Source organism: Marmota flaviventris, chromosome 1 (genome assembly GCF_047511675.1).
Source record: "Marmota flaviventris isolate mMarFla1 chromosome 1, mMarFla1.hap1, whole genome shotgun sequence".
NCBI lineage: Eukaryota > Metazoa > Chordata > Mammalia > Rodentia > Sciuridae > Marmota > Marmota flaviventris.
Genome location: NC_092498.1, coordinates 185,900,702 through 185,928,644, shown reverse-complemented (window position 1 = coordinate 185,928,644; position 27,943 = coordinate 185,900,702). Strand labels below are relative to the sequence as shown.

General features: G+C 41.4%; 1 protein-coding gene across 2 annotated transcripts in view; it reads right to left on the bottom strand.

Annotated features, from left to right (window-relative positions):
* The window catches only part of Rarb (retinoic acid receptor beta), a 163,345-nt gene that overhangs the window by 74,163 nt on the left and 61,239 nt on the right, over nucleotides 1–27,943 (bottom strand). For both annotated transcript variants that reach the window (XM_027932017.2, XM_027932019.2), the window contains exon 3: nucleotides 18,672–18,813. In XM_027932017.2, the coding sequence (XP_027787818.1) occupies nucleotides 18,672–18,813 (142 nt within the window). The remainder of the gene's footprint in view (nucleotides 1–18,671; nucleotides 18,814–27,943) is intronic.

Genomic DNA, 27,943 nt, shown 5'->3' with positions numbered 1-27,943 from the left:
ATTGAACTTTATATAGGAATGGGAATGAGAGGTCTTTTCCCCCCCTTCTATTGCTAAAAATGGCTCATTTTCAAAAGTGTGCATTGTGACTAACTGGTCCTTTGCAGGAGAAAAAGAGTATGTAAAAAATGACTGCAGAAGTTTTACATTTATCCTCCCTCCCACCCTCTTTAATTCTACAATTGTGACTTAGGGCTAATTCTTTATTCAAATAAGGACATAAGTGTGCCATTTTCTCATCATTTCCAAAAAGCATTTGTGACACTTTCTCTGAGGGAAGCATGAAAAGTGTGTGGGGAGACATGGTCCCTGACTTCTAGAAGCTTCTAAACCATAATGTTTTCATATCAGCTGGTGAAAATGCTCTCTAGAAAGTAAGATGCTGTAGCAATAAAGGAACTTCCCTCAGGGTCAGACTAGCCAGGTTGCATTCATTGCACAAGTGCTTATCGGCCATCAATGGCCAAGTCATTATATTTCCATAAATCTTGTATTCCTGAGTCATTAAATAGGATCTTCTTTGCCTTTAATGATATCTGCTGAGACCAAACTACCAGGATGTGGTTACCCAGATCATGAAAGGATCTCTCAGTTTGCAAAAAAGAAAAAAAAAATTCACTCTTTACTTCTTGAAGCACCAATAACATCTGCACCTGAACAAAACAAAACCTCCCTATTTATAAAGATTTGACTTGTACCATAGACCAGAAATCAAATACAAACAAAGACAAAGAACCACTCCTGTAGGCAGACATCTGCCTTCTCTCTTATATAAAGAGGCCATGCTTCTGATCCCATCTGCAAAACTTATTGGTAATCAGCGATATTATCAATACCTTTAGGCTCATGTCTATTCTGATCCCACTGTGTGTTGAACACTGGGCGTTTGAGAAAAGTTGTGACCAAGCCAAACATTTCCATGTGTAAAATATGAGCCCTGGTGACTTACAGGACTTTCTGGACAGCCCCATAAAACAGGAGAACACTTAAACAGGATTCTGATCCTGTGTGACTCTGTTCCTTATCCTGTGCCTGCTGGAAGTCACACCTGGGGACTGGCCATCCTGGATCTCCTGCTCTGTGGACAGAGCCTTGAGCCAAGAATCCCATAACCTGTAAGACCAACAGCCCCAGGTGTGGTAGAGGTGCAGTCAGGAGGGCAGGACAGGGGCCTCTTGGGAATAAAGATGCCCAGGACCTCTCATTGTCCAGTGCTGGCTTCCAGATGCGACTTCTGTACTGCGGCTGATTCCCAGCCTGACCTTCCCCGTGTTCTCTTTCTTTGCCCCTCCCCTTTCTCCTTTGCTCCCTCCTCCAAATGCTGTCTCCAAAAGGAGCCAAACTTATTTCCTCTGAAGTGTTAAAGCCTGTAATGTTGAGGATGGGAAGCCAGTACTTGGGACTTGGGGAGTGGTGATGGATATATAGCATCACAGACTCAATCTGTGCCCTGCTCTCTCTGCCTTTTAGCCTAAGGCCCATCCTCTTAGCTTCTCCCTTCCAACCAGAGTGACAGAGCAGAGATAAGTCCTCCAATGGTCTTAACAATCTACATATTCGGGCTGGGGATACAGCTCAGTTAGTAGAGTGCTTGCCTCCTATGCACAAGCCCTGGGTTCAGTCCCCAGCATTGCAAAAAAACAAACAAACAAAAAAAAAAACAACAACAAAAAACAAAAAACAAAAAAACCCTACATATTCATGCAAGAACCCTAGAAAATAAAAAGTGCGTAATATAATTAATCTCCACACCAAGCACAGAGGTCTTCCTCTCAACCACTTTTGTTTCAAGTTTTTGTTTTGTTTTCATATTTTCTTGGTTAAGATCATTAGCTCCTTCGTGCCTCAGGTATTTCATCTTTAGAACAGTGACACTCCTTTAGAGCACGCCATGCCAGAAATGTGCACAGATCCCCACATTAAAAAAGGTGACATGTGAGACAAAAGCAGCGAGAAAAGTCAATCTTGGCACATCATTATGTTCGAAAACCACTTAGCAACTCTCTGTCTACTTTATTAGGAGCAGAGCACAGTATGAATTAGGTTTCACTGTAATTATGTCCTGGAAGCAAATATGATTTTCAATGAAGAGATTTTACTGACTCTAATTAAAGGATGTTATGAGTCTATTGTCTCAGATGGTGCGAGGTCTGGAAGGGTTCTTACCAGTCATTGCCTCGATGCCCTTGTTTAACAGATGGATAGCACCCAGAGAGGTTAAGTGACCTGTCTTATGGTCACCCAGCTCAGGGTATGGCTAGCTCCTGGGTCTCACATTTTGGATTCACAGTGTAGTGCTTTTCTAACAGACTGCCATTATATTTAGACCAAGGGAATATGCTCATGCCTAGTGCATGGATCGCTTCTCCTGTATACTAATGGAACCAAAGCCCCAGTGGATTCTCATTTCTCATTTTTCGCCCCCCGTACATCCTAGAAACTGTAAGAGAAACCAGGAATAGCTCAAAGCAGCGGCGAAGTTCACATGTTGAGTCACCCTTAGAACAGAAACCTGGGTGAGGAGTCTGGATGTTTGCATAGAGTTAGATCCTGGAGATAACTCTTAAAAAAAAAAAAAAGGCTCTATCTTTTAGTTGGGCAAAGTTGGAAAGCTAAGTAGGCCGGGAAATTCTACTGAGACAAGAATAGCACAGCATGTGTTTCTCACTGCAGACAGGATCTGCATGGCCCAGAGAGGAAGTCCTGGTGCCGTGGGCCTTGGGATGACAGCAAGGCCCTGTCCTGATGGGCTGCTAGGGGAACATGCTTGCAGTCTCTGAACCAATAATGCTCACAACTGTTTCTGTTTCTAAAGCAATTTGGTTTTTCAAAGTGCTTTTACATTTTTTTGATACTCCTGAATTTTGTTCTTACAACTTCCCTTAAAGCCAAGAAGGGTATGTATCTCCATGTTACAGGTGACAAAACGTAGGCAGGGACCAGCCACTCTATCTTGGAGTCCGCATTTAGAATGGCCCAGTGTGCCATGCTAGTTGGCTTAAGTGGATTTGTTCTACATGTCTTTTGTTTGTGAAAGGCATCAGTGAAAGGTAATAAGTTTGTCATGAGCTGGATGTAACTCTTAAAAGCATTTCATTACATATAATGTATGGCTCTAAATGGGTGAGGTTTTATATAGCATATAGCCATTTTGACTAAAAAGAAAAAAAAAAGTCATCTGGCAATTATTTATCCTTTCCAACTCTAGTGCCACTGTGCACAGTATTTTTCTCTTTCCTATTCTAGAACTGCCTTCAGAGCCAGTTTCTAGAAAGATCAGGCTCATCTGTTCACAGTCCCTAGTCATTTTATCTTTTTCAAAAAAGGAGTTATGCATCTCAGATGTCTAAGTTCTCCTCTGTGTTTTAAGAACGACATGACATTACAGTTAGCTGCATTCTATGCAGGACGGACTCCTTGGGTTTTTCTTGCACCTAAAGTGACTAGATTGTGCAGTGAAACTGGGAGAGGATTCATTTATCAACGTTCAGTCCGACAGTAAAATCAGAAGGTCCCCAATGAGTGATCAAGATAATAATATATAATCGTAAGGCATGTTACCACTAGTAGATTTTACAAATTGGATAGAAAAGAAGGCTGCAGCTCTGAATTGTGCATATGTTTGGCACGGAACTGAACTCTCATAATCAGAGTCTGAATTAAAATAGAAAATTTAAAGAGAGTCAATAGATTGTGGCAGTGGTTGGCGAAGTTTTTCTGTGAAGAGCCAGACTGTAAATATTTTAGGCTGTGCAGGCTATGTAGTTCTATCACGACTCGATTTGTGTTGCTATGGCAAAGAGGCACCAGCAGACAACACATAAATGAACATATGCGGCTGTATTCCAATAAAGTTTTATTGCTATTGCTAAAAACAGGCAGCAGGCCAGATTTGGCCTGCAGGCTGAAGTTTGATGCCCCTGGTGAAAGTCTTTCATGTTGAAGTCAATGAAGGTATTTCTGGATTTTGGATGTAGTTTGGATGTGTCCCCAAGGCAGTAGCTTGATTCTCAGTGTAATAATGTGAGAGGTGGTGGACTTAGTGGGAGGTGGCCAGGTCACTGGAAGTGCTGCCCTCAGAAGGAACTGTTGTAGTTCTTCTGGGATCCGAGGTGATTCTCATGGTAACGTTATCATAAAAAAGCAAGCCTGGGGTTGGAAATGTGAGTTAATGGTACAGTGCTTGCCTAACATGCTCAAGGCCCTGAGTTCACTCCCCAGTACTGGGAGAAGGAAAAAAAAAAAAAAAAGCCTGCATTCTTAAACTTCCTGAACTGTGAGCTAAATAAATCTCTTTTCTTTATAAATCACCCAGCCTTAGGTATTTTATTATAGTAATGGAAACAAATAATATAGATGCTATCTGCAGGAACCAAGATGTCTAAGTACATAAGAATGGATTTGATCCTCTCTGATAAAACAAATGAGAAGTAAAGGCAATAGCAGTATTGTGATCAATTTTCTCAACCATATCCATTTAAAGCACTGTCAATGATCAATGTTACTACAAGTGATGGAAGCTTAGTAAAATCAAAGTTCTACCTCATTTTAGTCTGAGTTAACCCCCCCTTCGAAGACAGCTTTGCTATTTATGTTAAAACTAATATGCAATACAATTAAGTAATAAAATAAAAATTTAGATAAGCTCAGAAAAAGAACAATAGCTTTTACCATTTTGAGCTCTATCTTTCAAACTTCATATCTTTATAAATACAAGATCAAATTTCGCATAATTTTGTTTTATATTTTCTAACTTGACAATAAAGTGAGTTTTTGATAAATTAAAAAGAAATCTAATATCTTTAGTCATTAGGAAAATGCAAACTAAAACCACAATAAGATGCCACTTCATACCCAGTGAAATGTCTAAAATTTAAAAGCTGAAATATTGCTGCATGCAGTGGCGCATGCCTGTAATCCCAGAGGCTCGGGAGGCTGAAGCAGGAGGATTGTAAATTCAAAGTCAGCCTCAGCAAAAGCGAGGTGCTAAGCAACTCAGGGAGACCCTGTCGCTAAATAAAATACAAAATAGATCTGGGGATGTGACTCAGTGGTCGAATTCAATTCCCACTACTACCCCACCAAAAAAAAAAAAGCTGAAATATCAAGATTTGGCAAGAATATGGAGCAAGTAGAATTCTTATACACTGTAACGGATCACTTGACTTTAAGTAAAACTACCACCCAGACTCAGATATGGAATGCCCAACCTCAGAAGCTCCCACGGACCTCTTTCTAATATTTTGACTTTGGAGGGGTTCAAAGGATGAAAGTATTTATCAAAACTAATCAAACAGTGCACTTAAGGTCTGTGCCATTAAGATATATAAGTTCATAAAGAGAAAAAAATGTTCATGAGGGAGAAGAAGGTTCTAAAATACATGGTTGATTTTTTAACCTTAAAAACAAAAATCAAATAGAAACCAAGATGATATCTAGAAAGACGATATTTGAAGGAGAGAACTTTTAAGTGAAAAAAATTTGAAATGGAATGAACAGAAGAGTCATCTCTTGTTTTGAAGAGGACATCATTTATTGTACTCTCTTCAATTTCATGCCCATCATTACTTCTTTTGGGACCTAAGGCCATAAAGATCATCTTGTTTTTCTATGTCATTTTTATTCCAGCTTGGAAAACAGATGAGATTTAACTACATGGAAAGATGTCATCAAAAAAGAGCAATGAAAAAAAAATGTCAAGGACATCCTAAATGATGCCTTCCATATTCTTTTTATAAGAACCCACAGGAGACATTTCTTCTCCAATCTCAGTATCCGAAACATCTGCAATTCTTCTGCCAAAATCATTTTCCAAATTTTGGTTTGATTTACACTTCTACCAGCCACATAGGAGAATTCTAGTTGCTTTCCATTTCCCCAACATCTGCCATCGTCAGACCTTTTAAAGTTAGTTATTTGGGTGGAGGGAAGAACCACATTTCAATGTGATGGACATAGTTGTGTTATTAGGGAGCACAGAGCTACACAGAAGACACTCTGTGTAAAACCAAAATGGGCCTCTGCATTCTGTACACCTGGAAGAATGATCATCCGGGGGAATGTGGGGAAGGCCATCTCCACACCAGGATGAAGCCCTGATGGGCCCCTTTCTGAAACAACTCACTCAGCTGTGCCTTAGAGGACACTGGAGCCTGCGTATTTTCAGATTTCTGAGAGCTCAAAGTCCAAGGGCACCATAGCCAAGTTTCCATTCCGTTTAAAATTGCTCAAGGGCTTTGTCCGACACTTCCAGGAGACAAAGTGGGAATCCTTCACTCATTCCATTTTGTACTCAATTGTCTCCTGCCCTCATTTAATCTCCCCAGTCGACAGAGTTTACTAGAAGCAACTTGAATCTTTCCCTCTGGAAGGGCCATATCATGACTGGCTCCTGAACGATCCATTTGGAAATGGCAGTGACATTCCTTAGTTCTATTTAAAGATTTACACAACGTGGCTGAATCCAAATATGCATTGACAAGTCAGACCAAGTGATGGTGTAAGTTCTTCCTCCAAAAGAGCAAAAGGGGGAATTGCATTTTCTACATCAATACAACATTTCTGTTCTAAGATCATTCTGAAAATAAAACAACAGGATTTTTTTTTTTAATCGTGGAGCTAGTGAATAATGGTCAAATCAAGTGTTGGTGCAACCGAGTGTGCATCTGAGACAACAACAGTCCTTCTCTTGAGGAAAGAGGCTCTTTGCTGAGCCCCAGCATTAAGAGATGCCTGTCTCCATTAATCTACTTCATCAGATAATTGCTCAACTCTGTCTTCTAGCTGCAAAGGGAGAAGGATACAAGAAGGAACTGAACTGAGATAGTTAATATTTTGCAATGGCAGAGGGAGAAGGGACAGGGGTTAAGAGCTCGATGCCACTCCAGGAAGAGCAAATTCCAGACTGTACTCTATGCATGGATTTATTGAGCAATTTAGGTAGCCACCCTCCAGAGAATTGCTGTCACCAGGAGAAAGTACTTAAAGGGCCATGTTCATCACCCCAGAACATAGGGACTGCGGGAGAATTTTGGGGTTGCTATTTTCACAGAGACATTTGTTTCCAAACAAAGGGCTTTCTGCCAGCTATTTTAGAAGCACTTGCATATTTATTCAGCCAACTCTCTGTGCTGGGGATTGTCTTTGGGCACCAAGGTTTTATCAATGTCTATTTAAAGCAGATTGAAAAATAGCTCAAGATGAAAACAGAATATTTCCAGCCTAGAACGTGAGATGCTTCCTTTTTCTTCTAGGGTTCGTATCTGGTATCTCCCTCTCCGAAATCGCCACGTGTCTTGCCATCTTTGATGTATCTAAGCTTCATTGGTTTTGTTTCTGTTTTAGGGGTACATAAAATAATAGTGCATCTTAACATATTATAGATTCGATGAAATATTTGTGCATGTGTGTGTGCACGTGTACAGTTTTAAGAGAAAACAAATCTCTAAGACAACATATTTCTAAGCTTTATCTGGTCATATCCACCATGGAACAAACACTGGGTTGTCATGTCGTGAGAGGGTAACATGCTATTATTATTCATGAGATGCAAAGTAGGAAAAGAGAGAAAATGGAAATGGGTTCATTAAATCAATGGGACCTAAAGTTTTCTTGAACTTATATTTAAGTTCATGTGATTCAAATCTCTAACTCTTGGAAAAATCAGCCAAAAGCTACCGACTCAGAATCTCCAGTCCTTAAGTACCTCTTACTTCCAATGCATTCCAGAAATATCTTTCTAGTACGAAGCATTGAGGAACCAAGCAAGAATCAGACTCTATTCCTGCCCTCAAGGTACTTAGAGCCAGTAGCAGAGAGCTCCTCGTGAGGTACGTTCTCTTTCTAACATGTGCCTGCATGCATACACACACACACACACACACACACACACACACGACCTCCTAGGTTTTAGAACAGTGAGACTCTGAAAGTCATCTCAACAGAGGTGCCGTCACACTGGACCTTGGCGAGTGGCCCACACAGAGTCTTTGCTGTTAGCAAAGTGTGTTTTGTGTGTGTGCTTGCATCTGAGTGCAGGTGTGTATGCGTGCTTATTTAGGACGACGGTGCTTGAAGAAGAGCAGGGGAAGAGCAGCACAGGCAGAGAGAGCAACACACACACCCTGAGGCTGCAACACCTGACACCGAGTAGCTCCTCGTGGCTGGTGCACAGCACTCTGGGGGAGTGTGACAAGAGAGCAGCATCCGGGCAGACTGAGACAACTGTGCTGGGTTGTGCCCACGCTGAGACATTGGAGCCAATTCTGTCAGCAAGAAAGGGCCATGAGTCCCAGCATGGGATCATCTGGCTCAGAACTGCAGCTTTGCCCCTGGTCCCATCTACCTATCACTTTGCTTTGTGGGTGTAGATCTGAGCCCCCAATGGCTAATTTCGAGTTCAAGAATACTTCTTATTTTGAGTAAATGGACCACTGGGCCAGAAGGAGCATTAGCTGTACTCTGCAGTTACTAAGAACCAGTGATGATCAAATAAGCTATTTTTTTTGGAGGCCAGGATGGCTCAGTGGCATGGTAGGAGGAATAGTAACAGGAGCTAACACTTAGCTAAGCACTGTTTTTAGTCCCTGCCACATATTCACTCATCTACTCCTTACAATAGCCACATGAAGTAGGTACTATTATTATCTTCATGTCACAGACAAAGACGATGAAGCACACAGATCATCAAAACCTGCGCAAGAACACACAGAGCCAAGGGCAGGCTGGGATCTGAACCCAGGCTGCCCCTTGAGCCTATGCTATAAGCTGCAAGGCTACCATGAGTAAACAGAGCAATGTGGGGGCTCCCTGCTTCTCATATGCCCTCTATCAGTTCACCAGGGTGCTTTAAATCCCACTGTGAAGACCGACCCATTCAGAGATCCTTTGTTTTATAGGGATAAGACTAAACTCCAAGGATCCAAGAAAAGCAAGACCCAATTGTCCAAAAAATTGTGCACAGCTTGGGAGGTGAGGAAGGGTAGGGAGAAATGCAGCAGGACAGAGACAGCCCTGGGGGGAAATGACCAGCAATCAAGGTACCACAGGAACTCTGGAGGGGGCCCAGACTGCAGCTCTGGGCTGTTTCCATCCTTGATAAGACTCAAGAACATTTGACCAGCTAATGATAAAAGCAGGGTTTCCTAAACTTCACCCCATTCCTTCACAATTTTTCACTTATTCCCATACTCCTATTCTCTTATGATTTCATTTTCAATTGATTTTCTTTTTGCTCAAGTAAAATTAAGATTTTGGTACTAAAACCATAAAGGGAAAATTAGTATCATTTCTCATAAATGCAAAGGTTAAAAATAAAAAGGGTTTTCATGTCAATGGTCTGTTGTTGCAAATAAAGTTTCCTTGGAATAAAATCATGCTCAATTTTGAAGTTCTCATGCTGAAAGAGCAGAATAGCTAAAACTATTTCCACGTAGCCCTAAAAGGTTGAAAATATTAACTATGTATAACCATTTCAAAAAACATTTGCAGATCTCTGAAATAATTACAATTCAATCCTACCTACATATTTTTGCCTATCTTTTTTCTGTTAAAAAGAGAGATTAAGAAAAGTTTGAAAAGTATTAATTAAGGATACACTGGCATCAATCTGAGATTTTCTCACTGGTAATAAAAGATGAAATGAATATTGAATAGGGAATAACTTCATACAACTTGATACTATTCCATGCCAACTTCAACATGCTCTAAAATTATATTTCATATTACTGTGTGTAGTTTATAGAAAAGTACTGCATTAGACTAGTGTATGTATCAAATCACATTTACAAGATAGAATACTCGATTTAGGAGCAAATATGGGTGAAGAAACCAAAAACTTGTAGGTAGCCTTGACCATATGCAAGAACGTCATTGTTAGAGAAGCAAAGTGTAGATCAAAGAATTCTGGGATTGAAATTAAGATGCAGTGGTGTTATATAGCAGTATGACTTTAGGCAGGTTTCCTTATCTCTCTGAATCTCAGAAATGGAGGATGAATAGCATAGCTGTCCTAGCCACCGGACAGAATCACGTGAAGTCTTGGGCTCCTGCTATACTTTGGATCTAAAATGTCCTCCAGCTAAGCATGGTGGTTCAGGCCAGTAATATTTGCTATTTGTAGAACTGAAGGTTGAGGCAGGAGGATCACAAGTTCAAGGCCAGAGCCTCATGCACTTGGTGAGACCCTGTCTCAAAATAAAAAATAAAAAGAGCAGGGTTGTAGCTCAGTAGTAAAGCACTCCTTGGTTCAATTCCCAGTACCAAAATCACAAATAAAATAAAATATCCTCCAAAGACTCAAATGTTGATGTTGTGGTCTATGGTAGCCAGTGGAGCCTTCAGGAGGTGGGGCTTAGTGGAAGGAAGTTAGGTCATTAGGTGTGCCCTTGAAGGGGATATGGGGAACTCAGACCCCTCCCCTCCCTCTCTCTCTCACTTTGCTTCCTAGTGGCCCTGCGGTAAGTAACTTTGCTCTACCACATACTTCCTCCCATGTAGTTCTGTCTCACCACATGCCCCAAACCAATGGAACCAGCCAACCATGAAATGAAACTTCTAAAACCATGAGCCAAAATAAACCTCTCCCTCCTGTTGATTATCTCAAGTCTTTGTCACAGCAACAGAAAGCTGTCATAGGCACTGTGCCTCTGGTAAAGTACTTTGTGACCATCAACTGTCATGGTACCAATGATGTCCTTCTTGGCTTTCTTCTCATAATGGCTGGTGGCAAAAACAGTCCTGCTGAAGAGGCCAAAGGGTGAGTAAGATTTGGTTGGAGAGGGGAGATGACAGATCCAAAGGTCACAAAAGTCCCAAATAAAGCACGAGGAGACATGGAAGGTGCCAAATCAGACAAGAAAGGAAGGTGCTAGGAGGGAGGGAAGGCTTTGCCTCCGTGGTGACTCAGCACTGCCCGGGAGACCCTGATGGCCTCACCTTGAGATGACTCATGCAGGAAGGGGGCAGCATCCTTTCTAACACCCTAGTTCGGTTTTCTCCCTGGAGTTGGGTTCCATGATACCAGGATACTTTCCCATTCTCTGATTACACATGTCTCGGACTCTCCCAGCAAATAAGCCATCTGTCTCCTGGTTTACAGTAGCTGAGGAAGGTGGTTATTTATTTTTAGGAAGCATGCTGGACAACTTCACGTTTAATGCTTTGACATAATATTTGGGTCTGTCCATCTATATTGTGGTATTAAAAAAAATTCAAAACCAAATGAGGTTCCTCTCTTCCCTTTTCTCCAAAAGTAAAATCAAGGCTGTAGTTATAACAACAAAAAGCTCTGCCAGCAACAATGGCTGCACAAAACTGTGTCACCACCAAAGAATCTGAGAGAATGGCTGCCACTTTTTAGCACCGACTGTGTGCCAAGCGTGGTGTTAAAGGCATTACCCTCATGAAGTTGGATCCACAAAACCACCCTGCACGGTTGCTGGCACAATATCCACGTGTGAGTTTGCTCTTTGCAGTTGAAACAAAATTATGCAATTGGCTCAAGTGGAGATAGCTCGTGGTCAGGGCTAGATCTAAACCCGGCTCAGGCTAAACTTCAGGGCCCCTTATTCTTTCTCTTGCTCTGTTCTGTAATAGAAATCTCTCATTTTTCTAAGGTGAGAATATATTGAGTGTCCCCTCTCTAGGAGACAGGCAGTAGGGAGAAATGTGTTAGTAAAGCTGAAGGAATTTTAATACTTCCTCTCCAGTCTGCGTGTTAATGGGCCTGAAGTCCCACAGTGGCACTGACATCATTAGTCAGCTGATGCCCAAATGGGATCCACTTTTTTTTTTTTTTAATCTCCTAGACGGATGCAGGAAAACATTGACATTTGGCAAGTAGAAAAGGACAGCAGATTTTTATTCTCCAATTTCTATAACATTTTTAGATATAAAAATACAAAGTTTCCAGCCTTCACTTACACATTTTTTGTGTGGGGGGGTGCTCTTTAGGGATTTGTGCGTCTTGGAGCAAAAGGAGAGGGTGGGGGTTAATGGTACATCTCTGTGGGGCAGAACAAAATGATCACAATGAACCTTGGAAATGCAGTAACAAGCTGGGATGTAACATGGGAACAAATGAAGAAATAAACTAAAATTAGAAAGACATTAAGTGTCCTGATGATGATTTTTATGTAATTTCCCAAGTACACAGGGCAACTTGCAATATGAATTTCCTTGTTATTAAGCCAGTAAAATCCAGCAGTAGAACCAACGAGCACATCAATATAATTTGTACACCAGTAAAGGTGATTTTAACTGAGGTTAAGTGCCTTTGCTCCAAAAGGTTTGTTTTAATGTAAGTTTAACACTAAGCGGGAAATGAGAGAGAAGCCCAGAACAACAAAATTCTCTGGCAGAAGTTTCTAAGCGTCTGCACGCAGCACATTCATTCCATCCTGTCGACCCAAGGGGACATTCATAGACTTTGTAAAAAAAAAAAAGTGTCTTTAAGCTCAATGTGCCCCAAATGAGAGGGTGACAATGAGTGCTTGGGGACTCTTAAATTCAGAGATAATTCAATTGCTCTATTCTACAAATACATTTATGAGACTGTCAGAGAACAACAATAATAATATGCTGTGAAATAAATACTACATAGCATCCTCAAACAAAACCAAAGATACGTTTTGTCCACCACTCAAGGACATAAGCCACATACATATAATCACAAAAAGCAATAGAAAGAGGTTCCCTTGGCGAATCTGCGGTTTTCAGAAAGAAAAGTAGAAATAGATCATGAGTGGTACCTCCCATAGCAAGTTTGTTATAAGTGCAAGGTGTGTCCTCTAACCTGAGAGGACAGTGGCCATAGGAACCTGCTCAAAGGTTAGAGGCCCTCAGGATCCACTACTGACCCTTCCTCACAGCTCACAAAGCATGATTCTGCCCTAGTCCCTGTCTTCCATCTTCCTCTGGACCTCTGGATCCCCATGTGCAGCCTGTCCCAGGGCCCTGCTTCTTGTCCCCTTGAGCAACTTGGTAGCCAAGCTGTGGCAAAGGTGAGCCCCAAGCCCCTCCGTTTGCCCCTCTCCGCTGCTCTGCTCAGCTGGGCTTTCGCCTTACACAGTTAAACAAGACGCCTGCTCTCTGGCAAACAGGCCAGAGGATCTAATGACTTCCAGGGAGGGAACTGGAAAGAGGAAGCAGTTTGTGGAGACGCTGTTGTCCAAACAGGATTAAAAGCATCAATTCTCAGGCCACGCCTGGGCTCTTGGTCAATACTCATGTTCCAGGTAGAAAACACCAGCCTAGAGAAGTGGAATAACTTGTTCGGTTATTCAACAGATAAGTGAGTGACGACTATTTGAGTAGATACACACCCAGAATTGTGTGTCTGATGACTTTTCAGAAAATGAAACCAGAAAGAAGCTGGGCCTTTGGAAAAAAAAAGGCCACATTTAACTTTCCTGACCAATCTAAGTTTATTGAGCAAAGCATGGTGCTAAGTTTTGAGGTTAAAAGGAAAAGATGGCATAAGGCTTACTTTTCAGGAGTTTAACACTACATTGATTTTAGCCAAAAGGCAGAGAGGGATACTTTGGGAGTTTATGGGAGTTTATAAACAAGCCAGGAAAGCTACCTGAAGTGGGAAGAATGACACTGTGATATAATGAGTTTGTGGTCCATGGGGATTCTGGGAAGCACCTGGGGAGAACAGTGCCTCCATGAGTTGGGTGGGGTGGAGGGGAGGCTTCATGGAGGAAATGACATTTTACAGACACTTGGAGTTCCCCTGGAGGAGGAGGAGGAGGAGGAGTTGGGTACTAAATAATATATAAGATTTGCCATCCAGTGTGGCTAGAAGCATAGTGTCCACTAGAGAGCACAGATTGAGATGACCAGCAGCCATAAGTGGAATACACGGGCACTAGATCCACCTCTTAAAAGAGACATCACTGTACTATCTATAGCCAATCAGCCAAACCCCACCCCCTTGTCCTGTTTTTATAAAGTTTTATTTATGCAGTTTTATTTAAAGTCAAATAAAGTTAAACAAATGTTTTGTTCAAATATTTGTTTAAATACTGTTGGTTGTTTGTTTAAATATTTTCTATGACTGCTTGTTTGTTTAAATATTTTCTATGCCTGCTTTGGTGTTATGAATGGCAGGGATCACATCGCCCACAAAGCCAAAAATGTTTTCTAAAATTTCAAACATTTTTAAAAAGTCTAGTCTTAAAAAAAAAAAAAAAAAAAAAAAAAGTTTCCTAGCCAGGTGCAGTGGTGCATGTCAATAATCCCAGTGGCTTAGGAGTCTGAGGCAAAAGGATTGCAAGTTTGAGGCTAGCCTCAGCAATTTAGCAAGGCTCTAAGCATCTTAGTGGGAAATTGTCTCAAAATAAAAAGGACTGGAGGTAGCTCAGTGGGAAAGTGCCCCTGGGTTAAATCCCCAGTACCCAAAAAAATTGCTGACTCCTTCCTTAAGGATCCAAAGGATTCATTTGAATTTCTGTAACTGCATAGGATGGAGCTTTCTAGGGCCTTATTCCTATAGTCTCCAAATGCATCATCTTAAACCTCCTTCCACATCATGGACAATTAGCCGTCCATCTGTATCCTAAGCTGGATACCTGGACATCTCTTTCGCAATCCCAAATGTTATAGCATCATATATCATTTCTGTTTTTTTTTTTTTTTTAATTCTTGTTTTGACTCAGGGTTGTGGCGTTGTTACAAGCCTCCTGCCCCACCAGGAGAAGCTCATCACTAGACATGGGCTCATTTTGCTTCCTTTGCCTCCTTCTCCAATTCTTCATAAATTTTTGCACCACTTTTAGAATGCTGCTAAAAATTGATTTTTTTCCTCTTGCCAGTACCACTCTCAAATTCCACACTCTGACAGACAACTATTCCTCTGCAAGAAAAAAATTTTTTAAAAAAGGCTTCCCTGGCTCTATAAAGCCCTTGGAAAATATAAGTCAAATCCACCAGCATTTACAAAACAGGAAAATGTTGAAATAATCCTAGCTTTCTAATAGGCCATGTTAAAGGATTTCTTTTACTAGTAAATCCCCTTACACATTTAAAATCAAATTTGATCTATAAGAATTAAATTTGCACATGATTTTCTAGGGAATACATCTCTAATATAAAACAAGGAGTGTGGTTATTGTTTTATTAACCACTGGCAATAAAATAGAGTAGAAAAAGTAATTCAGAGTTTTAAAAGCTGCTTTTTATGGCTTGTAGTATATGTTTCGGTTTGAATACAGACTTTATCATCAAACTGCCTTGATCTAAACCCCAGCACTGCCCCTTACTAACTGTGTTATCTTGAATAAGGTAATTAACCTCTCTGTGTCTCAGCTTCTACAACTGCCAAAAGGGAAAGAGGAAGAATTATAAATAAACTATCTCCTAGGACTGCCATCAGGATGGATGGGATGCAGCATTAAAGGTGTTTAGTGCCGTACCTGGGACTTAGAGAACACTCTTTGTGGTTAGTTATGACCATACCTCATGCATGTTCGGCAAGTGCTGTACCATCTAGCCACACTTCCTGTCCTTCTGATCCCTCAATGAGGAACAGTTCTGCATACTCTGGCCCTTATGATTTAGGTGGAATCAATCTTAACTCTAGGCTTGGGGGGCTGACTCAGGATCCACACCTAGCTAATGACAATGGACAAAGCAATGCACCCATAGCTGGGTATATGATCCAAGTAAGACCAGTGAGGATGCATCTCTAGGCTTTGAGGGATGCTCAGGACCTAAGAGCCTTTCCCTTTGCCAGATAGATGACCACCCGGGCACTCCTGGTGTCCACCATAGCCAGCCACAGGGAAGATCTTCCAGAGAAGGAGGCCTACATGCCACAAAACATCTGTGAGGGTTGAAGAGAGAAAATGCCCTGGAAACCAACATGTATCCTTGTATCCAGATGCATTCCTCTGGACTTTTCAGTTACATGTGCTGATTTTCTTTTCCAGTTTAAGCCAGTTTGAGCTGGGTTTTCTGTCACTTTCATCCAAGGGGTTCTGATACATACTCATGTATTGGCATGTCCTAGGGCAAGAACAGACAGTGAATCTTGCTAATTCTTCTGTGGCAGAAAAAGGGTGAGGAGAGGGGGCAGACTTGAATTGTGGACTTGGTTCTGTCTTTAGCCAGAGATTGCTGGGAAAACAGGTTCACCTTTCTGGGTCCCGCTGTACTTGTATGTCAAATAAGAGGGGAGTGAAAACCAATCTCCAAGCTCCCTTTTCACTTCTCACATTCTGTAAGGATCTATTAATCTTGGGTTCATTGCAGTGGTGCATACTGTGGTATAATTGGTTACCGATTCTCATATTTGCCTGCTTCCCTCTGTTTCAACTTTAAAAATATTCTATTAGACTCTCAATTCCTATGCGCCAAGTGTTTATTTCCCCTTCAATTTCCTTCCAAGAAAAAAAAAAACATATTTATTTTTGTGTACTTGGACATAATGATCCCATTTTCTTCCCATTTCTATATTTTTAAATCTAATTAAGGTGATAAGTTCCTTGAGAGTTGAAGCTAGAGTTTTCCTGTGGGTGTAAACATTATTTTTTTTTAATTGCCAACCAAGCTGCCAGTTTTTACAGAGCAGCAGGATATGGGTTTTAAGTAATGTAAGCAGGAAATGGGTCTCCGGCCCACACCAAATAAATGCAAAAGGACTGATTTTCCCTGAATTCACATCTGGCTTACTCATTTATAATTTCAGTTGGAACTGAAATTCTCCCACAGAAAGGCAGTGTCGACATCCACGGGTACGGGAACGTCAGACCAAAAGTGGAGCATGAGGTGGCCATCCTGTGAGGTCCACACCTAGAAATAATCTGGCTATTTCAGGTCATGCTTTTCTCTCTCGTGTTAGAATGTGGGCCCAGAGATAATTGAATATTAGCTTCAAATCTCCCATTCATTGATTTCAAATAATTCAATAGCTCTTAAGTTTGAAGAGGTCAAAGGAAACTGGATGAAAACTTGCAGGAAAACTGTCCTGCAGGGAACAGTCCACGCTGCATGCTTCCTTGACTAATGACCTAGCCTATTCTTGCTCCTGGGGAATCTAAAAATGACCAGGAGCCCATCTCCAAAGGCCTTAATGGGTACTTCCAGGTAAATAGAACCAAATGGCCTGGAGTCAGTGTTTCACCCGGCCCAATGGTTGAGCCATTCGAGGATGCTATTAAGGGCTTAATATCTTTCTTTCCATTTTCCTATTCACAGCTGCTCTGTCCTTGGGTGGACTTCTCCTGGAGTGGGAGCAGAGCTAACGGGCACTGGTACCTATGCGCGTCCCTGTTTCAATGTAACTGGAGAGGAGGGTGCTTCCATCCCAATATTCTGAGCATGAGTGTGGAATTGCCTTCTCCTGGACTGGCTTTGGTTTCTCATTCACACAAGGCACTGACAATTGTGGCCAGATCAGAGAAGAGGCTGGAACTGCCTTGAGACAACAGAGTTAATCTCACCCAACCCTAAAGTGTAGAAACCCAATAAATCTGAGTGCAGTTAGGAAAGATGGCTGCAAGAAACATCTGCTACCAAAAAAAACATCCATTGCAATCCCTGAGTCGCAGCTCCTAGCAGAAGGCCAGTCTTAGCTTAACACCCTCAGAACAATACTGCTTGGTACAGAACAATACTGCTTTCCCTCTTTGGTCAGTCTTCTCCCCAGGATCCCATTTCCCAAGTTCCAATTCAAGGAACCCTTGATTCATTACATGGTTCTTCTAAACCCACTGTAGGATCAGAGTCGTCGGGGTGCCTGGCTTTTCATCCCACACTCTGATTGGATGCTAGCACACCTCAGGCAACTCCAAAGTCCCTGCACAGCACCCAGTCCAGAGATTCACGCACACAGTGGACCTTCACAAATTGCCAGGTGATGGAAGGAATCAGAAAGTGCTTCTTCCCCTGCCACCCGTCCCTATGACTTCCTTAGCCTCGTCAAGTTATTCACCTTTCCCTTTCTTATTTCCTAGATTTGAAAGCATCAAAAGGAGAATGAAATAATGAAAAATTTTTGTAGCCTATATATTCTTGTCCATGTTAAAGCGTGTATATTTCAAGCCCCCATTATGAGATGATTATGGACCCACCACCAACATTTACTTTATTAAAATGTTCTCTTGCATCAATACAATGTATTATCACTCGAAAGAGGTGACTTGGAAGAAAGAAGCTAAAATCAAGTTGGGGGAAAATGTCAGTGCCCCAAATTTCAAAATGTTTCTTGTGAAATGAAAGTGATGCGATCCTTCCCAAAGTAGGACAAATTAGTACTTCTGCTAATATTCATGCTTTTCGCTTCATTTTTAATCCTTGCTGGTACAAAGATCCTCATTCCCACTGTCAAGATGAGGAAATGGAGTCACCAAGTGGCTTGTCGTGTGTGTGGGTTACTCACAGCTCTGCAATATATAGAGTCAGTAACTGTTCTGAATACAAATCTGCCTTCCACAGCACCTGACTCCTGCCTTCCACCAACTGCCACTCAAGTTTTATCGGAAAATCTCCATAGTTATTCCACTTTCAGGCCACCTCTGTTTATATCTACCCTTGGCCATGTATCATTAGTGTCATGTCTGAATTTTACAAACTGTCGCCCTTCATGATTTGACTTTGGAAGCTGAGCAAATATATTTATAGATAAGGCAAACAGGGGGGAAGAAAACTTTTTTTGAGATTCCACTTACATTCTTTGGACATTCCCACTTCAAAGCACTTCTGGAGTCGACAGTACTGGCATCGATTCCTGGTGACTTTATTAATAACACAGTTCTTATCTCGGTGACAAGTGTAAATCATGTTCTTCTGAATACTTCTGCGGAAAAAGCCCTGTAAGCCAGAAGAGGATGAGAAACTAAGTGAAACAGCTCAGTTTCATGAGAAATCAGACCCAACCTTACCATTGCATTCACTGCTTTTTTCTTTGAGTAATGTAGTGAGGGCAGCAGAAAAGTTAACTTATTAAAACCTGAAAACTCTTGTGAAATATTAATAGCTCTCCCTTTGTTGTAAACCCAAAAGCCCCTTTTAATCAAAACTAGACAAGACTGTTATTATCTTGCTAAAAGAAAATGAATACCAAGCTGATTCATTTGGAAAACATCATGCAGAGTTGGGATCCCTCCAAACTGCCTGAGCTTAACTAGCTCCCTTGCTGAACAGAACAACTTCAGGTGAACCCGCTACCAACACACCCAATATACGAGGCATTGCATCTGCAAAAGAAATTATTTGCATCTTGCAAGAATCAGATCTTTTCAAGGAGTCTTCTCCAAGTTCTTTCATATATTTAGCTTCTATCATAACATTTAAAATATGATTTAATCTAGAGAGTGTTTAGAAAAAAAGCATCCAAAATTGAAAACAGAGCATAAAAATGAATGCCTGCCTATTTAATGGCACATTGGAGGTGTGCCATCCAATTTGGTAGCCATTAGCCACATGTGGCTATTTAAATCAAAATTATGAAATGAATATTAAACAAAAAATTTAGGTCCTCAGTTGTCCTAGCGACATTTCAAATGTTCAACAGGCACACATGGCTGACGGCTGCTGCACTGAACCACACACAAAATAATTCCATCACTGCAGAAAGTTCTACTGGGCAGCACTCACTGTACAGCAGCACTAACTGACAGCAGCACTGAATGATCTTTGGAAATAAAACTTTGTTTGACATACTTTTTACTACTGAGTGAATCCAGATTCTAATTGTTTAAAATATTATTTATTGATTTAGGTGGTACTGGGGATTGAACCCAGGGCATGCTAGGTGAGTGTTCTGTCATGAAACTATACCTCCAGCCTTGACCTAGACTCTATAAAAATTGCAGAGGACTGGCATTTTACAAAAATTTTTGTCTAGTGTAAGTACAAAGGATTTCTGCCCAGATGAAAAATAACATTTGCACCTAACTTTGCGTTCTCTCTCTCTCTCTCTCTCTGTGATATATATATCAGTTGTAGTTAGATACAATATCTTTAATTAACTAATTTTATTTTTATGTGATGCTGAGGATCGAACCCAGGGCCTCGCTCGTGGTAGGCAAGTGCTCTACCGCTGAGCCACAACCCCAGCCCCCAAACTTTGCATTCTTTCTTTGTACCACACCTATCTACTTACCTGACTACCCAGGTATTTTTCTCCTACCATCCTATGAACTAGCCTTCACATCTATTATTTCCCTCATCAAGGAGTTAGATACATTTTTGACATGTGCTTACTGAATACTTTTGGTTTTTATTTTTTAACTTTTGAAAATTATATTTTGACAAAAGAAAAGATTTATCCTGAGTTCTGTGAAGCATTGACGGATTAATGCAGACTTGAGAATCTACTAGCAAGGGTTCTTAATGTTCTCTTTCTCTCCCCCATTCTAGCATATTGCTTGGCAGATGATGGATAATCAAGTGATGCTTATTGAAATCACAATGAATAAATAATGAGTGGTGAAGGGCATATCTGCTATCTTCTCCCTCTCCTCTCCTCCCCTCCCCTCCCCTCCCCTCCCCTTCTCTCTCTCTCTCTCTCTCCCTCTCTCTCTCTGTTACTGGGGATTAAACCCAGGGGAACTTTACCACTGAGCCACATCTCCAGCCCTTTTTATTTTTTATCTTGAGACAGGGTCTTACTAAGTTGCTTAGGTCCTCTCTAAGTTGCTGAGGCTGGCCTCAAACTTGTGATCCTTATACCTCAGCCTCCCAAGCCATTGGGATTACAATCGTGTACCACTGCCCCCTCCCATCTGTTTTCTCTGTTTTAATCACCCAACAGAAGCCTCTCTGTTGCTCTATGTATTAAAAGCCAGGATTTCACTTTATCAGTTGTGACATGACTATTACTATGCAAGAAATAATTCTTCTGAATGGAAAAAAACACACCAGTGGATGTACTGAGTAGAAAGTAAGCCTTTAAGCACATTAACAAGGAGAGCTCATGGAACACACATTGTGTAGGATATTTCCGTGGGCACCCTCGGATTCTAGTGTCTAAATACACATATTTTTACTGGCATGGTTCAATTGTAACTGCCTGGAAGCCTGGTTTAAGATTGCAACTCTTGTCCCCCTATCCTCCCCCTACACAGACATTTTCCAAGAAAACACAGTTTATTTTTATATCTCTGGAGCTACAAATAGGCTCAGAATCTAAAATACCAGGTTACAAGTATTCTACAAGCCTGATGGAATCTCTGTGGAGTGGTCACCTCAAAACCTGCCTTCCCCTGCAAGAAATACCCACAGGACCGCTTTTGGCTTCCAGATGCACAAACTCAATTTACAGAAACTTCCATTCCTCCTCTGCCAAGAAGCAGGGCCAGGAGGAGAGATCTGGCCTCTTCTGTACATGTGGAAAAGGTGTGGCAGAGCAAAGGTGACCTTCCCTGTTTATTAAAAACCTAATATTCAGTTCAGCAAATTCTTCATGAGTGACCAGGGAGCAGAGAAAAACAATCTCATGATGCTCAAGTGAAAAAAAGAAGAGAAGGAGAGAGAATTAAAGAACTTTATATGTCACTAATTAGCCAGCCCGTGTGGCTCAGTAACAATGACGACAGAAACTGAATAGGACTTCTTGGTTTTCCAAATCAGATATTTGGCAGGATTTCAGGAGAAGGTCTACGTTTCAGTAAATCATTTCCACCGTGGTAGAATTCTTGCTGACTAAAATGTAAGTGGTAAGGTATTTTTATACACAGTTTGGGTAAACAGAAATGTCCTCTGAGTCTCAAAGAAGTTTGCATCCAACAAAGCCTTCTCCTCTTGCAAAGTATAAAATAAACTTTCCTCCCCGGGAGAACACTGCTTAGAGGATCTAGTGATGATGGGCGATAGGGCACATTCCCATTATTTAATATTTTCTGTTAATATTTAATATTTTTATGTCAGCTGATACCTCCCTTTTCTTTTAACATGACTAAAAATGGAAAATTTTCATCTCTGACTTAATTGGAAAACCAGCACCAAGTGTCCACATGAGAAGGTACTCATAAAATAAATAAAACAAAGTCAAATAATACAATATTCAGATGTTATTTCACTCTCACTGGATACTGGATCTACTGAAGGGCCAGGAGCCCCGGGCCCTCCTCACTCCTTGCTGAAATGGGAGCTGAGCAGGTGTTAGAGACATATCAGGCTGACATGAGACTTTCTCTTTGAGGAATTCTGAGAATAAATAAAGTTTCTCACTGTGGGATTCATTGTGATTGAAAGTCATGGATCTGTCCAATCGACAATTAGGAGCCTCAAAAAATAAAATAATAAAATGAGGGGTGTCATAGGTTGGGAAACAAAACTGTGATCCGAAATTTGTCAAATGTAAAAATGGGCTTCCGAAGTACAAACTACATTCAAATGTGACCTTTCAGTAGAGAAAGAGCCCTGGAATTGTGGGGTTGAACCCCTGGGCAGCAGCCTTCTCATTACCACTGTGAGGACTTTACTGAGTCCCAACTCCAGGGGCGAAGGTTTCTCATCTCCTAAATGATAGGCTGGGCAATTTATTTTCAAAATCCTTTCCAGCTATAAATTTCTGAACCCCAAGTGTGTCACCACAACAGTGAGCTTGGGAGTGAAATCAAAGGAGCTTCTATGGGAAAAGAAAATGGCCAAGGAAGAACTGGTGGGAGAAGACTAAGGAAAAGAGACCTTCTACTTGCAAGGCAAGAATACTTAAAAATTTTAAGACCAATCCAGACCTGAAAGGAGCCCAACATGAGGGCTTTGCATTTATCTTAGCGCTGAGTCATCAGGAAGTACTTCAGGCAGATATCTGTGACTGGGTTGGCATTGAACACTTCCATAATGTCCCAATGGCTTCTAGTGAGAAGCCTGGGGATCTGGTTTTCTGAAACTAGTCTAGGGCTGCTGACACCATGTCATTACTCCTTAATTTTTCTTGAACCTAGAAACCTTCTGTAAGGTACCCCCATGTCAAGGAAGCCACCCCTAGTGGATTTAAAGATACCAAATACTCCCTCTTTCAGGTATCTTTGGTATTTTGCTTTTCCTTCTATTTTACACTATTCAAATGTGATACTTAAGTATTAGCCAGTAACGGTGGCGCACACCTGTAATCCCAGCGGCTCAGGAGGCTGAGGGAGGAGGATCATGAGTTCAGAGCCAGTCTCAGCAAAAAGTGAGGCCTAAGCAATTCAATGAGACCCTGTCCCTACATAAAATGCAAAATAGGGCTAGGGATGTGGCTCATTGGTCGAGTGCCCCTGAGTTCAATCCCCAGTATCCCCCCCAAAATAAATAAAAATAAAGTATTAAATAGTAATTCTACTGGGCTGGGGTTGTGGCTCAGCGGTAGAATGCTTGCATAGCACATGCGAGACCCTGGGTTTGATCCTCAGCTCCACGTAAAAGTAAATAAATAAAATAAAGGTATTGTGTCCAACAACAACTAAAAAATATTTTTTAAAAAATAGTAACTCTACTGTAGAGGTTACATGGATGACATCAGGGAATTCCAGTCTGCTGTCAGTGGTCACAGCCTTTGGGAGTTCAGGTACTATGCCTTTCTGGTTAGGGTGCACGGTGCCACCATCAAGGGAGCTGGCTTCCCTGCTGTTATCCATGCCTCTCTGCCAGGGGAGAAGGATGGGCAGGGAGGCCAGCTCCCACAAACTATAGCAGACAAGTTGGTGGCCCCAGGCAGTATCCAGGATGGCTTCCCCAAAATGAAGACAATGGATATGGGTGGGGTAAGGGAAAGACCCAAGGCAATAGTTGCCCAACAACTGGTGGAAAGTGTTTCAATTTTCAGCTTAGTAAAAAAAAAAAAATATTAGTAAATGTCACATGAGTATCCTAGGGCTAGGAGAGAACTTGAGAAATAGTATATATTCAATAGCTAGTGATTGGTTGATTGAATAAAGTCCCAGCTATAACCAGAGTCGGCATGACAGTCCTGGATTTGTTATACCTTAGTTCTTTAAAATATTCCTCAATACTAAACTTATCTCTCAAGGATGCTATTACCTGTACCTAAGAAACCAAACCACAAGATTTCTGACATTAGTAGAAGACCCACTGATTTAAGTAGTGATCAGATTGGTCAGTGGGTACTTTAGTTGCTTAAGTATGACTTGATCAGGTTAACTATGACTTGTGTTGTCAATCCTACCTTTCATTAGCTACTCAGGCTTTCTTTTAGTCAGTCATGACATTTGTTGATTAAACAGAACTTTGAGTTGTTAATTATGACTTGTTGGTCCATTTACAATCCTCTTGATTAACCATGATTTGACTAACCATGACCTCTGTTGTTTGTGACAGTTAAAGCCAGTAACACAATTAACACTAATTATCCAGATCAAGAAGTTAGATCTGCATCAAACACAGACATAACTGAAAAACTGAGTTGCATTTTCTAACCACAGATTTTTTTTTTCAACCTTTTCTTATCTCATGCTCTCCTGATCCTGCTATCAAAGAACTGGAGTCCAACCAAAAAGGTGGGGACCCTCATACAGTGAGGAAGGTCAAATATGTAGATTAGAGCTGTTTGGTTCATATATGAACTATAATCATGGAATAATGCTCACATTCTATTAGATTCCTTTCCCCTCACCCTGGGGGTATGAAGTGCCATTGTTCCAACACATCCTATATTGTCTACCGCACAGAAACAATCCTAAGTCAGAAGAAAAGATAACTTTCTCTCTTTTGTCTGACTATCCTCCTATACCTAAATACTTTTAATTTCTAATTCCTTTGATGGACTAATCTTAAATCCCAAATCAGCAAGGACATGGAGAAAAGTAACTCTGCTCCCTCTCATCTTCACACTTTGACATGGGACCAAGTTGGGCCACCTTCTCATTTCTAGTACTTTCCAATCATGCTCTGGGTCCCCCTACACCCAACCCCGCACAGGGCCTATGTCACCTCCTAGTTCTCAGATGTTATTATGCACCACATTCTCCACCTTCTCCCAAAAAGGAAGACTTCTATTGGTTTAGAATTTAGCCTACCAAGTGGGAATTAGGCTATAGTTCAGGTACATGTGTATTTGAATTCTGACTTTGTCATTAACTACCTCTGGGGCCTTAATTGAGTTATGCAGAGGCCTCAGTTTCCTCACCTACAAACAAAAGATGACAACAAGGGAATTCATGCAAAATGAGCCCAAGGCCTGGAACACACCAAGTGCCCAATTGATGGTAGTGATTGTTACAGACAAAGCCCCTTTTCTCAAAATTTTGTTTTGAGAAAATTTCCATATACACTTTGTGATTAGAATAAAAATTACCAAACAGAATAAAACAGTATTCTGAATCTCTGAGCAACATAGGCTATGGTGGGTAGGCAATCTCATGATTCTCAAAGCCATCTCTGTATTCATTCATTCACTTATTGATGCAATCACTTGTGCCCTTTGGTTGGTGGATGTGGCAGGCTTTCTTGAGGGCACAAAAAGATATCTGAGGTGTGGTCCTATGTTTCTCAATCTATAAGAAACAAAGACAAGTGAACACTATCAAGCAAATGCCACCAACCTGTTTGATAAGAACTTTAATGGAAATAAAAAGCGAAAAGATGCCCGGTATAGCTTTTGGTGCCTAGTAGTTACGCATCAAGTATTTACTGAGTAAATGAAGGCCACAGAAGTTCAAGTGAATTAAAGGGGAATTGGCACCCTATCCCAGCTCTAATGAAGGGGTAGTATTTGAATGGCAGGCTTTTCCCCAAGAGGAATACTGTGCGTAAGCAAAGAGTTCAGAGGTAAGGAAACACAGGAATGGACAGTGGCCCAAGTTGGCTGAGATGCAATGTTGGGGTATGTGTGTGTAAGGTACAACTGGAAGAGAGGGCTAATGTTTGGACTGGGGAAGGTCTTGAAGGCATGCCATACATTTATTAGGGATATATTATACCCATCTGTACAAGAAAAGACAGGGTCGAATCATATTCTGCTAAGATTATTCTGGGACTCTGTGTCTTTGACTCAATCATGCATTTATTTATGCACATATTGAGATCTGGTACCAATACAAACCAATAGCTGAGCTGGCCCTTGGGTCTGGGCAAGAATGTAGCCCAGGAATCCTTGCTTTCTGAGATAACAGTTCAATGTGCTGACTCATATTTAATCATACAGTTGCTGGTGAGGGTTCATACTGTGCTATTCTATCTGGAAGTTGTTTTTAGCCTTACAGCCATTTACATTAAGTTTAACATGTGTGGAATGCATGATGATTATTTGAAGAAAGACACTAAAACTTTTTTATTTTTTCAGAAAGACGATTTGGCACCATATCTAGTCATAAAAAGCGTATTGGGTCAGGAGACATTCACCCCAAAAGCAGTTTGGGAAGCACGTCTATTTGAACTGAGCGGCTGCCGAGTTAATTTCTATCCCATGCAAAGTTCCAAAGGGTCATTTCTCCTTCTAGAGCGAAAGAAGAGGAAGAAGGCAAGGGGCCTTACTTCGTCCTTGTTCCTTGGCTATCAGGAAGCAAAGATTCCCACCCCATCTCAATTAAAAAGTAGCCAGGTGTCTGCCCCAGGTACTCCTCCACCCACCAGCAAGCCTGCAGCCTGTGCAGTAAGACTGGGGCTGGTGCAGAGCGGTGGGTCCCCTTTCCAGCCAGAAGCAAAGCTGCTGCCAAGTGGGAGGTGAGTTTGGAATAATCCCATCACAGCCACTTTGGGAAGCCTAGTTTTTTGAGACCAGGAAACACGTTGCCTTAAACAAACAAAAAAAAACGCCCTCCGGAGTGAGTGGAAGTCTATGCGTGACAACATCTGAAAAGTTATTAATAGCCAGATTTGGGGGGAGAGAGAGGGAAAAGTGAAGACCTTTTCACCCCATGGAAAGACAATGGGTGAGAGGGAGGGAGAAAGTAGAAAAACAGCCTCCTATTTTGATGACAGAGAGCTTCCCGCCTAAGCAGGGAGGGGGGGCACCAGCCTAAGGCAAAGAGCATTGAAAAAAGTCAAGTTCAGGAGGGGACCCAGACTCGGGGCCAGAAAAGGAAAACAACACAGAACTCATACTCCAAACCAGAAAGCCGAGTTGTCCCGAGGGGTAGAGGTTCAGAGTCGCTTTTTTTTTTCCCCCTAAAATAAATAAATAAATAGATCCCTCTACACCCAGACTTGGTCCCAGGGTTGGGAATTCAGCATAGATGAATGACCATGGGAAGAGCGATGACCCTAACTGCCATGGTTTCTGGTGATTCCATGGCACCTCTTGCTGCTCACTTGGAAGGAGTCTTGGGTCCTCTCCCTCAGAACCTGAGTGTACATTTTAGGCCTCCCCGTCTCCTTTCAGCACCCCTGGATCAGAAGCTTCCTCGGCACACACTCTGGCCCTATTTTATGTGAGATGCCTGAGAAGATGGTTCTAAAGAAGGCAGTGATTACAGATTTAGCAAAAAAAATTGTCTCTGTGGGAACTGATCTTTCCAGGAAGAGTATGATTACCGCATTTTCCCGGACTTTGTCAGGTGAACCCCTGAGAGCTCAAACCCTATTAGATCCAGAGGCCACAGCTCTCAATCCTTTTAATCCTCGATTAATTAAAACTCCCTGGGAATACCAATGAAAACAAGTGGCCCCGCGTTCTTAATTGAGAACGTGAACGCACGTTGTCAGAGATCAAGGTCTAAACTTCCAAAGTCTGTGATGTCCCAGGAAAGGCCCAGAGCCAATGCGTTCAGCTGAGACTGCTCTGTTTTAGAGGAACATGATCCAGAGAAGAAATGCTACTGGGTAATATAAACTGGAAACCAACGGTACAGAGAGATTACTCACTTGGGTAAAATACCTTTTAATTTAAGTGGAAAAGAAATGTCTTTTTATATTTCCAAAGCATGACCTTGGCTAAATTCGTTTTTTTTTTTTTTTTTTTAAATGACCAGGTATAATACCAGTCTGATTATCATAATCCCATTCTAATTGGTAGGCATGGAATCCAGCAGGTTTGGTGATCAACCATTTGAAA